The sequence below is a fragment of the Callorhinchus milii genome, unplaced genomic scaffold (assembly GCF_018977255.1).
Source record: "Callorhinchus milii isolate IMCB2004 unplaced genomic scaffold, IMCB_Cmil_1.0 Scaffold3, whole genome shotgun sequence".
Taxonomy (NCBI): domain Eukaryota; kingdom Metazoa; phylum Chordata; class Chondrichthyes; order Chimaeriformes; family Callorhinchidae; genus Callorhinchus; species Callorhinchus milii.
This window is the reverse complement of record NW_024704744.1, coordinates 86,572,527-86,585,309: the sequence shown is the minus strand read 5'-3', so window position 1 is coordinate 86,585,309 and position 12,783 is coordinate 86,572,527. Positions and strand designations below refer to the sequence as shown.

Here is a 12,783-nt window from a genome sequence, read left to right as displayed (position 1 = left end):
AAAAAAAACTAGCCCCTTAACTGAGACCATGCCTGAGATCCGATAATTCAAGGCAGGGATCAACTTTGGAATTGAAAGAGAACAAGTTACATGTTAAAAATAGAGAATAAGGAGGCAATTTCATCAAAGGTAAACCTCTCCCTGAGCTGAACTTGGAGATGAAATCATTTTTACCTGTAGTCACTCCCACACACTGATTTTTTTTTTAATAATATGCCAGCGTGTCTAACAAAAGAAAATAAATCTTGATCTTGTGTTCTTGACTGTGGGATGTGGGAAGAGTTTGTTCAGTGATGAGTGTCATCGCCAGGGCACTTGATCCGTGGTGCAACATGATGCTCAAAGATTTAACTTGAGGCCTAATTGCTGAGGGCGTTATTCTGCTCTGACAGCTGAGTCGTCAGTGTGCACTACCTTTGTTCTGAACAGGAATGTGCAAGACCGGAAAAGGACCATTGCAGTCCGTCCAGCAGGTCCTGGGTTTTAAATAGCAGCTCTCCCGATTCTCCCACGTTTTTGGCCATACCTAACAACTACACACCTATTAGCCTCACCTCAGTAATTGGTAAAGTACCACATGAAAAGCTTCACAAACTCATGTCTCTGGGTATCAAAGGCAAGACATGGACATAAATTTGAAATTAGGCAAGGAAATTAGGAAGCAGAGGACAGTTGTTAGGGCAGTTCAGAAAAAATGGGGGAAAGTATTAAGTGATTTCCAATGTTAAAGGAATGAGCAATAAGCAATTATTGTCTTCAGTCTTGAAAAGGAATGCCTCAAACAAAAGATAAATAAGATTTTATATGGGATTGAGAAATTAAACACAGAAGAACACTTTCCAAAGCATTTGGAAGCTATTCTGTTTTTGGTACTTACTTGGAAATACTAGACATTTAATCTTTTATGTCTCTTTCTCACTCTGTTTTTGACCGTGCCTACAGTCACCTCCCCTCTCTCCCCAGCTCGGTGTGAAGTTAGGGTGGTGAATGTATGGAACTTGCTACCCCAAAGGGCTGTTGACGCTCAGTCCTAGAACATATTCAAGACTGAGATAGATATATTTCTTATTGCAAAAGGGATTAATGGATATGGGGATAAGGCAGGGTTATGTTATTAGTTGGAGTTAGATTAGAAGATCAGCCATGATTGGGGAGGCTCGAAGGGCCGAATGGTTTACTCCTGCTCCTTCATGTTATGTTATGTTAAGTTATGCCTTTGTTGAGTGCTCCGAGACACTACCCACGAAGGGGGCTGTATAAATACAAGTTGTTCTTTCTCTCCCTGTTTCTCTTTTCTTTTTCTCTGATTCTCTCTAAAATACCTACTTCCAAGTTAGGACACAATTTAAGACCTTGCAGAACACTGCACAATCTTAAGCATTACAACAATGATCTTCAGGTGAAGACAGTGAGGTGTTGGGCCTTATCTGGAGGGTTACAAATATGCAGTCGAATAGTAGTTGCACCATTCTACAGATTTCATTTAGCTGTTGGCAGCATTGATTTTACAGTTACAGTTTTACAGTCTGGAAATTCCTTCCAGACAACCTACCACATCATAAATAAATCATTACAATGTCTCCAAGTCTTGCATTTGACTTGTAATCTATCTGCAGCAATGGGTTAATGCTTAAATGAAAAAGAACTGAAAGCTGTTTTTTGTATTTTAAAATTAACCCCACCCACACGTTTTGGTCATAAAGTTTTGAACCAGCTTTGAGAGAAAGGCACCAATAATTTAGGATACTAAAGATTTACTTGGAATCCTCCCTGGGCACTATTTCAAAGGAGAAAGGAGTTTATTCCAGTGTCCTGGCCAATATCACCCAAGTAAAATTGGGCATTTACTTCATGGCTGTTTGTGGGATATTGCTGTGCCCAAATTGACTGTCATGTTTACCTATGAAATACTGCACTTTATAGTCTATCCTGTGAAGCACTGTGAGACATCCACCCAACATGAAAGGCACTATATCAAATATAAGGGTTATTATTATTCTATTATTATTCTATCCTTCCATCAATGTACTTTTAAAAAAATTACTACACTGAACACACATTCATGGTGATACACACATAAACTCATTTTTATCATTAATCCCCTTCTGTAAAGAAAATTACATGTGAAGCACTTTGACATGATGTGGCACTATAAAAGTTATTTCCGTTTAAACTTGAAGTTTCATCTGGTGATATAATCATATCAAGCATTTTATTCTTTTCTGAATTATGGTAGAGAAACATGAGGGGAATGGGTAGGATTTGGCTTTTGAATTTCATCTTTCCGGACAACCTGGCAACGACCAGCATCAAAAATGTATGAACAGTTGTCTGCAGAAGTAATTACTTGGGCATTACATAAAAACAGGGCCCAGCTATCTTGTGCCAAGGACATTTTTCCTGCATTTTACATGAGATACAATCTAAAAAAGAAACAAGACAGCAAGCTTTTCAATAATGATGAAACAGAAATTGATTTTTTTTTAATGTGCACTTTTGTTTCCATCTGCAGGTTCTAGAGATTTGCCCCAAGGATATGCGAGCAGATATTTGCGTGCACCTAAATCGCAAAGTCTTCAAAGAGCACCCGGCATTTAGACTAGCAAGTGATGGCTGCCTACGTGCCCTGGCAATGGAGTTTCAGACCATACATTGTGCTCCAGGCGATCTTATTTACCATGCAGGTGAAAGTGTGGACAGCCTCTGCTTTGTGGTTTCCGGCTCACTGGAAGTCATCCAAGATGATGAAGTTGTTGCTATCCTAGGTAAAACTTATGTGTAATTGAAAACATACTGCATTGATCCAGATTGCTTTTTGTAGATGATAGACTGACATTTCAGCCACTTAGAGGTCAGTCTGCCGGTAACTCGGATGCTTTTATGCATCAGTGATGCTGTGTATTATGGAATCTATTGACAGCTACAAAGTATCATTGCTGCTTAATTTAGCTGTGAATTATGGTACTATTCTACATAACATATCAGTGGAACTTATTTTTGGAAACAAAATTAGTTTATAGAGGCACTTTGATGCGTGTCATGGCAACTTCTAGACAAAGTGCTTAAAAAGTCAAATGTCATTGCTGTTTGTTTAAAAAAGTACATAGCTCATGATTGCGAATAATTATGGTTGGGCCCATCAGACACAGAGTAAGAAACAAATGTCGGGCTGTTAAGCTTCGTTTTGAAACCTTGGGATGAAGGTAGCATCTTAGATGTGATAATTATCACATTGAATGAGTTATGAAATATCCCAAACTGTTAAATTTTTATAAAAGTTGCCATTGTGATTTTGATATTGAAAACCATCATTTTGATGGGTGCGGAGATTCAATTAGATCCCTTCTTCAGTTGTTCTCCATCCCCTGCTGAAATTCTGATGTCCCTTTTCTCTCTTAGAATCTTTCTTCTGCTCTCCATGAAGTTTTGAACAACTCTGCCACCTTCTGTATGGCACATTCAATGCTTTACTGAAGAATTGTGGCAGAAACATAACATCTCAATTGATGTACAAGATTAGAGCAGAGAATTCAGCAGGGATTGTTGTAGATCTGCAGGAGCGGCTATTGATACCCTCTCTCAACCCATTCGTCTTGCAGCCCCCCCACGCCCCTCCCCCCCACCCCCATTGGCGCATCTGCCCCTCTATCTGTCGCTTTGACCATGCCTATGGTCATCTCCGCCTTTTTACCCTATTCCCTGCTCGGTGTTTCTCCCTGCCACAGTAAAGCACTACTACAAGTTATGATTTTACTATATAAATGTAATGTTGTTCTTAATTCTGCCTCGACCAATGCACCCAGTAAGGCATATATAACAATTTATCTAATTGCCTGTGACTGTGAGTTTGCACAGTCATTCCACTTCGCATTAAATCCTGTGAAGTGCTTTGGGACACCCTCTCATTGTGAAAGATGCTTTACGTCATGTAAGGATTATTACCTACAAATACACAGTCATTGCACTATAGAAAACTCTGTGAAGCACTTGAAGACATTTCAATGTGATAAAGCTCTATATCAAATGCAAGCATTAATTTTAACACACTTTCATTTAAACCTGCCTAGAAATCGCGATTAGAAATTCCAGTGTGCCATATAATAAATACTGAGTGTCAGGTCATGGACGTAAGGGAAGTTTAACTGTTACTATGTGGGCAGAACAAAACGTATTAAATCCACTTGGCTCATGTTTACTATGAAAGTAAAGCTATGGCTTTAAACAAAGGATGATTCATTCATTCAGCTGTCTAATCTGTTATGCTATGCTATGCGATGCTATGCCAGCCAGCAGGATCAGAACCCCAACAACATGCTGGCAGACAAGACCTCAATTTATCATCTTATCTGAAATAAGGCATAATGCAGAGCTCCCCCCCAGTATCCTACTGGATACTTAGCTCTTTAGATGTTTTGACTGCGTAAAAAGGTGTTAAATCGCTTTGGGACGCTATCCTGCATAAGGTGCACCATATAAATGCAAGTTGTTGTTGTTAAATCCCACTATGGGTTTTGAACCCACAAACTTCTGAGGCAGAGCCAAGAGTGCTATCAACAGGGCCAGGCCGATACTAATGCTAGTGAGGGGTGAAAACAAAGTGGAGGTCGGAACCAGTCAACTTCCCCTCCCCACCGTTCTAGATGTTGGTCTTAATGGATTTTTTTTAGCTTAATTTTTGCCAGCAATTAGCAGGCCATTAACATCATGCTGAATGAGAGGAATAGAGAAAGCTCATCATCTGAGACCACAGGGGAATTGGACTACTGTATTTAACCAGTGATGAGAATGAAGTTATGCATTTATTGCATATTCAGCTCTGCAGCATGTTTCAAAAATGAAGCGCTCTTTGTGCAGCATTGATTTTGCCATCCTATTGAAATCACTGATGCGTTTACCTCAATAGGAGTTTTAAAGAGAGACTTTTATAGTGCCTTAATGCATCAAAATGTCTCAAAGCGTTTCAGTGTCAAGTGTCAAGTGCAGCGACTGTTATTTTGTAGGCAAAGGCAGCCTTTGGAAGAGTTTCAAGTTCCTGCAGAGAGACCTGAGGTGGATGGTAGATGAATTTGGGGTAAAGTTTTGATGTTTATTAAGATGCCCTTTTAGTAACACTGTGTTTAGCAATCCTGGTAATATCTCCCTGTGGAACCAGAGGAATTTGACACCACAAGTGAGTGCAACAGCAGAGGACACTGACTTGATTCAGTCATTATTACTGTGCCCCACTTACCCGCCCACCACTATCGCTGCCTTCCCCAGCAGTCTTAGCACAAATGTATCGCCCAAGGGAATTCCCACAGTGAAAAATCTGTTCATTTTATGAGCTGTCTTTCTCCAAGCTTGTTGGAATTATCTGTATTTGGGAGAATTGTTTTTGTGGTGGAGTTACATTTGGCAAATTTTGTTGATAAATGCAATCCAATTCAATCAGGGTATAACTGGATCTCTCAATTTACTGCCAGTTAAACTGTTTTATATTGCAGTATACTGTATCCCAATATGTAGGGCTTCCAACAAGAATAATTGTGCAAAGTGCCTGAACCCCTGACAGCCTGTCAATCAAGCTCATTATGTACAAGAATTGTTTGAGCATAGTTTATTTTTAATGGTTTATAGGAGAAAGTGATCTTTAGACAGAGATGTTGATCTCAAAGTGCTCTTAGCTTGAAAGCAAAGATAATCTGTATTAATGTTTTTAAACTAACACCTTAGTACCAAGTTGCATATTGCACTAATAGATTTTTGCATTTGCTTATGTCAGTGAAAATGTACTCCTAATGAGTTTGCTAAAATACAGTACTCAAGTTGCATTTTATTGATCTTGCCTACAGAATTCTCGCTTTGCAGTGCCTAGCTCAGCATGAATTTGACTGTACTGCAAATAGCTTCTTGCCTGCTGTCTCCAGCTTTGCTAATTACTTTCTCATAGGGGAAAACAAGATCAGCATGATAATGAGCTGGTGTAAATTGACTTAGTTGGTTTGTGCTCATTCCAGTGTTGGATATGTGAATGGTAACTCCAAATTGTTTGATAGGCTTGGGCTTGCTGTATGTCACTTCACCTGTGCCACCATTGGTTGCCAAGCCTTCAGCTACTTTGGCCCTGATCTGTGTAACTCCTTCCTCTACTCATCTGTCTACCCCTCTCTATATATCTTAAGATTCACCCCACAGCTGTTTGTGGATATTTGCTATGCACAATATGGCTGCTGGGATGGTTACAAAAGCAGCCACTACACTTGGCAGTAATTTACTGTAATTTATTGCTTTTAAATGTGACAAGGTGTAAAAATGAAAGTTGTTTTCTTTCAAAAGTCAAGGCTTTACTTTCAATCCGACACTAAATGTAAGAGGAATGTGTTATAACTGCACAAATTGCTCGAACTGATAATTTTGTGCACCATGACAACTGTTGTCACCCAGACATCAAGAAGGACTCAAACAGAATTATAATAATTATAATCCTTGCATTTGATATTGCGCCTTATCTGGATTACTCCCACAAGCGTTATAGTACTTTTGATAAAAGAGAACTGATCTTCAAAATCACTCATGGATTTAGCCTCTTTTTTTAAACATAACGATCATGATACCGGCAAAAATGAACATTAGCTTTTATTATTAAGCTACACACTATTTCAAGAAAAACTATTTCCTGCTTCATTGTATTTGACCTTGCTGCGTCTTCCTACTATTGTTAGCAATCCATGAAATTAAATTTTTCACCATATTAAATTTTTAATCATGCTTACAGAATCTGATTATACACAGATGTATTTGCTAATATCTCCTGAAATGCTGCCTTAATTCTGTCTCATCTCATTCAATTAAATATTAGTGTAAACAATCACATAAATTTTTTTGTGGCAGTTCACATATAGAAATGTTTCCTTTTTAATGAGGATTTGCTAACAAAATGACCGGTATTCCAGGTCTTGCTATACATCGGCTAGTGAAACGCTCTGAGGTCTCGGATGCACTGACAAGACTACAGCACTTGTTTTGAGTGGTCACGTCAGTACTGGGAGAGTGACACCACGTACCATCCTACAAAGCTGCATTCAGGAATTACTTGTGCACTCATGGTTACCCTCTGCATAAACAAATACTTTCGGGGGTCTATCCTTTTGGGTGATTACCCTTTGCAACCCTGAACCTGGTCTTGTTCGGCTATTTTGACATAACAAAAAGTATTGTTCTGAGTTTCTTTCTCAATCCCATTTAGAGTCTTGTTTTCTTCTATAAAGTTTCTTTAAAGGAATGTCTCCTTTCATGACTGAAGAGCCCCTAGCGTATCTAAACATTACTCATCTGTCTAACATTGGGGATGATACTTCTAACATTGGGCATCGTTCTCCTTGTTCTTCTCTGCCCTGACTTTAGGGCCTGATCTTATGTCACTGCAAACAGAACCTTACACATTACTGCAGGTGCAGCCGGATCTGAGCATGTGTAGTTTGGGCATGATTTATCTGGGATTTGAACTCAGCGGATACAGATATTCTACCCATTAATATTCATGACGCTCACTAATAATTGGTTCCAGATGCAATTGCCTAGCAGCTCCAGTAAGTCGGCATGTAGAGAATACTCATAGTGCCCAATTTCTTTCCATGAAAAATAATCAGTAGCTGGGTTGGGTTGTCAGTAAAGGTGAGTGATGCCAGGACATTTACAGGACATTCACAGATTAATGCTGCAATGGAAAGACAGCAGGCTCAGTACTCTGGAAGAAAACGTTCAAATGTCTTGCGAGACATATTATTGTAGTTGAACGTCAAGTCCTGTTTAGTGTATACAGTAAGTCTAATGTATGAATTAACGTTAATGAATCCAGGTGGTGAATCACATATCAGATTTACTCTACAGACTTTCAGGTCAGTTTACAATAACTGGGCACTGTTGGTATTCTTGACATACTGACTTTCTGTAACAGGTATGAATTTTAATTTGATAGTCAATTACCAGAGAGCACCATCAATGCTAGCAGGAGCAGTATCTGTAACTAGCGGGGGAAAAACAAGTGTAACAAAGACTATGTGTGTCCATAGAAATGAAACAAAATGGTGAGATACAGTGCAATACTGTACAAACTGCTGGTAATGAGCAGCTGAAGTGATGCAGCTGCCTGGAGGCTTGTTCTGTCATATGTAAAAATAAACTGTAATTCCTTTCTTTATTGCACGCGTTATGTCACAATTCTTCTATTCTCCCTGTGACCTTTCAGTGCCGAGTCATTCAACAGTCACAGCTGTAGACTCTTGGCCTTCATAGCACACGTTCGTCTTAGCTGTCACCACTTCTTTTTCCTTTTCTGTTCTTTCAATGGTTCCCTGCCTGTACCCCTTCCTCCCCCTATTTTTTGACTTACATAAAATTACATAAAACATTGCAACACAGGAACAAACCATTCAGCCCAACTGAGCCTCCACTCCTCCTAGTCCCTTCTCCTATTCCTCACTTTCACCCTGTCTAGGAGGTTGAAAGTTTCTGTGAGGCCATGAAATGTTATCGTAATGTGAGGCCTACAAGGTGTCCTTAGTAGTCAGTGCTGCTCCTCTCATGGAAGTGCTGAATTTCCATACAATGGGCTCGAGCCAGGAGGTTGACAGATGCCAAGAAACGGCAGCAGCGCCCTCTTACCAGGACCTCAGACCAACCATCTTAAAGAATTAAAATCCAACTCCAGCATTACCTTACAGAAGTATTTCTATTAGTGTCTTTCCCTTTAGCAGTCTTCATGGACTAGGGACAAGAGGTGTATGGGAGGGGGGAGGTTGGAATTACAATGAAGCTTCTCTGACACCTGAACTGGGAAAAACTCCCCAAACTCCTGCCACTCCATTGGGTACGTGTGAACAATAATAATAATCCTTGCATTTGATAAAGCACCTTATCACGTCTTCGAGATGTCTCAAAGCGCTTCACAGATATAGAGTAAGAATTGACTGAATATTGTGTAGGCGAAATGTGTCAGCCAATTACACACAGCAGTGTCCCATAAACAGTCATGGATTGAGTGACCAAACTATTTTTTTAAAAAAAATTTTTGGAAGGGATTATGTGGAACAAGATCACTGACTACACTATAAGACCATTCAGTGCTGCCTTAAAACAATTGTGACATACAATTTCACCGAGTCCCAGCCTAGAGACCATTTTGTCTTTACTTTTACTTTACCTTTTTTTACACTGAATACTTTTAACGTTGTGTAGAAGTGTTGAAAATCCTTCAATTGAGTTTTAATTTGTGAGCTGTCTCTGCGCAATACATAAAATTCAGTCTTAGTCTAACAATGAAATTCTTTACATTTTGTCACATATTAAATTTTAAAACAAAACGGTTTTGCTGGCTAAAACTACAGGTTCGCCTATGAATGCCCAGTCACTAAACCTTACAGTAAGATCTTGTGAAGTGTCTTGAGACGTTTTGCTGACTTGATAAGCCACTATATCAAATGCAAGGATTATTATTATATAAAATAAGTTGGAATTTTAGGCCTATACCTGCCTTAACTTTGCCACAGTAGCAGCAAAATCACATACGACACACACACACGTACACATGCATACACACCACCACCAATAACAACAACAATTTGTATTTATATAGCGCTCTTCACCCGAGGTAGCATCCCAGAGCGCTTGAATAGAACTCATTTCACAACCTTATTTTCCCTGTTTTGGGAACTGTGAGGTTAAGTGTCGAGAATAGTAAATTTAATATATTGATAAAATAAGGTGAAGTTAATGTCAACCTAATAAGATAAAGAGCAACTTTCAGTAATGCTGTAAAAACATTTGCATACCGTGTATGTCCTTCTAGAAAGGCAGTTGTCATATATCTCAGAGATTACTGCAGAGTCACAATGGTGAAAAAAGGAAAGAATATTGCTCTGAAGCTTGTCAGATCTCTTTATATTTCTACTGACTTCCCCCGTTGGCTTTATTACTTGCTAACCAGAGGTGAAATAATGTTATTGCTGGAATGTTTTTGAACAACACAACACAAAATGGAGAGAAATTTTTTTGGGGGGGAATCAAGGCGTTATACTTGTCCTTAGTAAATCTCATTAGGTGCATTGTAAAGGACACTACAAAACAAGGCATTTTAATTAAAAAAAACCGTGGTTGCATTTTTGATGTACGATGTTTTGAAGTTGTCATTGCCTGAAGGAGGGTTAGCACATCTTCCACATATCCTTAGATCAAAAGCACACAGACAAATGTAAATCTGATGTGATAAACATGAAGGACAGGCAAGTTACAGCTACTGAGTGCTGTTAGTCTTCCAGTAACCCTCCATTGTTTAGCTGCTAAGTTTTTCCTAGTAATTCTGTGACCAAAGAGGATGTCAATTTCTTCTTTTTTTTATCATTTTTCCAGAATCTGTTAACAATGTGTTGGGGAGGTGGGGGGGAGGTAGTTAGTCTGCTCCAGGTCTTGTGTCATTATTACTCTCAGGCAGATGTCAGTCAGAGTAAACCCAGAGAGGCCTTGAGGTGACACCTCTTCTAGCTATCCCTGCCTCTCCCTTGCCTGTGCTCACTGGATAAACATCCTGCCTATGCTTGCGTTGCATCATGGCAGGGATTGAGGAGATTAAATCTGTGTTCTCCACCTACCACGAGCCCCTGTACACTTACTTTAATTCCAAAATCAAAACCATATCTGGTTTGAGTAGGGTGTATGGAGGGGGTTACATTAATTCCATGAGTACTTTTACGTTTGCATTGTTTTTGTGTTATCCATGGCACCTCCACACTTGACTTCTTCAGTGCCTAGCTCACCAGCCTCCCCAGCTCCACTCTCCACAAACCACCCGGATCACTGAGCACTCTGCACCCGCATTGTCTTCTGTACTAGGTTCGCTGACCCCATCACCCTTCATCTTGCCTGGCTTCCTTGGCTCCCAATTCCTAAGCTGATCGTGTGGCTTCAGTTACATTGACATTAATAATAATACTTTGGTCACTCAATCCATGACTGTTTGTGGGACACTGCTGTGTGCAATTGGCTGCCGCATTTCGCCCACAAAATATACAGTCAATTCACTTTACAGTATATTCTGTGAAGCACTTTGAGACGTCTTGAAGACGTGATAAAATATATAAAATACAAGGATTATTATTATTTATTATTATGATCGATGTTCAGATCCTCATTCCTCACCTTCAAATGCCTCCATGGCTGTGCCCCACTGTAATAATAATAATAATAATAATCCTTGCATTTGATATAGCGCTTTTCACGTCGGGAGGACGTCCCAAAGCGCTTCACAGAACACACTGTAAAGTGAATTGACTGTATATTTGTGGGCGAACGCGGCAGCCAATTGCGCACAGCAATGTCCCACAAACAGTCGTAGATTGAAAATGACCAATTTATTATTGTTTTTGGTTTTTGGAGGGATTATTATTAGGCGTGTGGAGTAAGAAAACTTGCCCAAGGTTTCGCCCTGCCTGGAATTGAACTCAGGTCTCCCGCTTGCAAAGCGAGTGCTCAAACCACTGAGCTACAGGACTCCACTTCTGTAATCTCCTGCAACCTTACTTCTGTGGCTTCTCCCTCCACCAACTTTGTGACTAAAATGTAACCTTGTTTGAGAAATGCCAGTGTTAAATTGGTGACTAGAGCTGTTCCTTTAGGAATTACTTTTTCAGAAGAAGTTTAGCTACATTAGCAGCCAGTTTATTGCATTACTGTAACCTGGTTACAGTTTCCAGCTGGTTGATATAGACGATGGTCCCTTCTTCGTATCAAGGTTGGACGCTGAGCTTTCTCTTGTCCCTTGGAATCACTTCACCTACTCAGTATGGCGAGCTTCAACAAACAATTAAATGTTGGATTCATTGGTGTCCTCGTAATGACTCTTCAATTAATAGGAATTAAGAAGCTTCAATTGTAACATTAAAAGTACTTTTCCTGCATTTGAACAATTTCAATTCAGTCCAATTCTAATATAAAATAATAATAATGTCTTGTCCTTCAGATGAGGAGTTAAACTGAGTTCCTGTCTGCGTGTTCAGGTGGACTAAAGATCCCATAGCACTTTTTGAAAAGAGAAGGAGTTTCTCCCGGTGTCCTGGTCAACAACAATCCCCCAAATAAGATTAATCATTCACTCCATGGCTGTTTGTGGGACATTGCTGTTCGCAAGTTGGTTTCCGTATTCACTCACAAAACACATTCTTAAAAAATATCCTGTGAACTGCTTCGAGACATCCCCTTGACGTGAATGGCACTATATCAAATGCAAGTATTATTATTTCTTGCATTTGTAGAGTTTGTGTATTTTGTAGGGAAACACGGCAGCCAATTTTTACCCAACTAAGTTGCTATAAAGCTATGAAATGAATGATCAGTTTTATCTGGGGGACTGTTGGCCAGGACACCAGAAAAAAAACTTTCTTTTTAAATACAGTAATGCCATTGGATATTTAACTTTCACCTGAACAGACAGGGCCTTGGCTTGATGTCTCATCCAAAGGCAGCAACTCCAACAATGCAGCACTCCCCTTAGCACTGCATTGGAGTGTCAAGCCTAGACTATGAGTTCAAAGTCCCTGTACAGTGCTTGAACCTACAACATTCTGACTCAGAGTCGAGAATGCTATCAATTAGGTTGACCTCTATATTAGAAATTTTGGCTTTATTGTGATAGATTAAACTGAATTTAGGAGGAAGCGATGATTCTAACCACGAATCTAAGAATTTTCCAGTACTGAAAAGCAAGTGCACGTCCTCCCTGCATTGTCGGGGACATCCTCCCGATGTGAATGG

The 12,783-nt window shown here is 39.6% G+C and overlaps 1 protein-coding gene across 1 annotated transcript in view; it reads left to right on the top strand.

Annotated features, from left to right (window-relative positions):
- Positions 1 to 12,783, top strand: part of kcnh1a (potassium voltage-gated channel, subfamily H (eag-related), member 1a) — a 127,672-nt gene that overhangs the window by 50,505 nt on the left and 64,384 nt on the right. Inside the window, exon 9 of the mRNA XM_007892479.2 lies at positions 2,513 to 2,765. Coding sequence (XP_007890670.1) covers positions 2,513 to 2,765 — 253 coding nt within the window. The remainder of the gene's footprint in view (positions 1 to 2,512; positions 2,766 to 12,783) is intronic.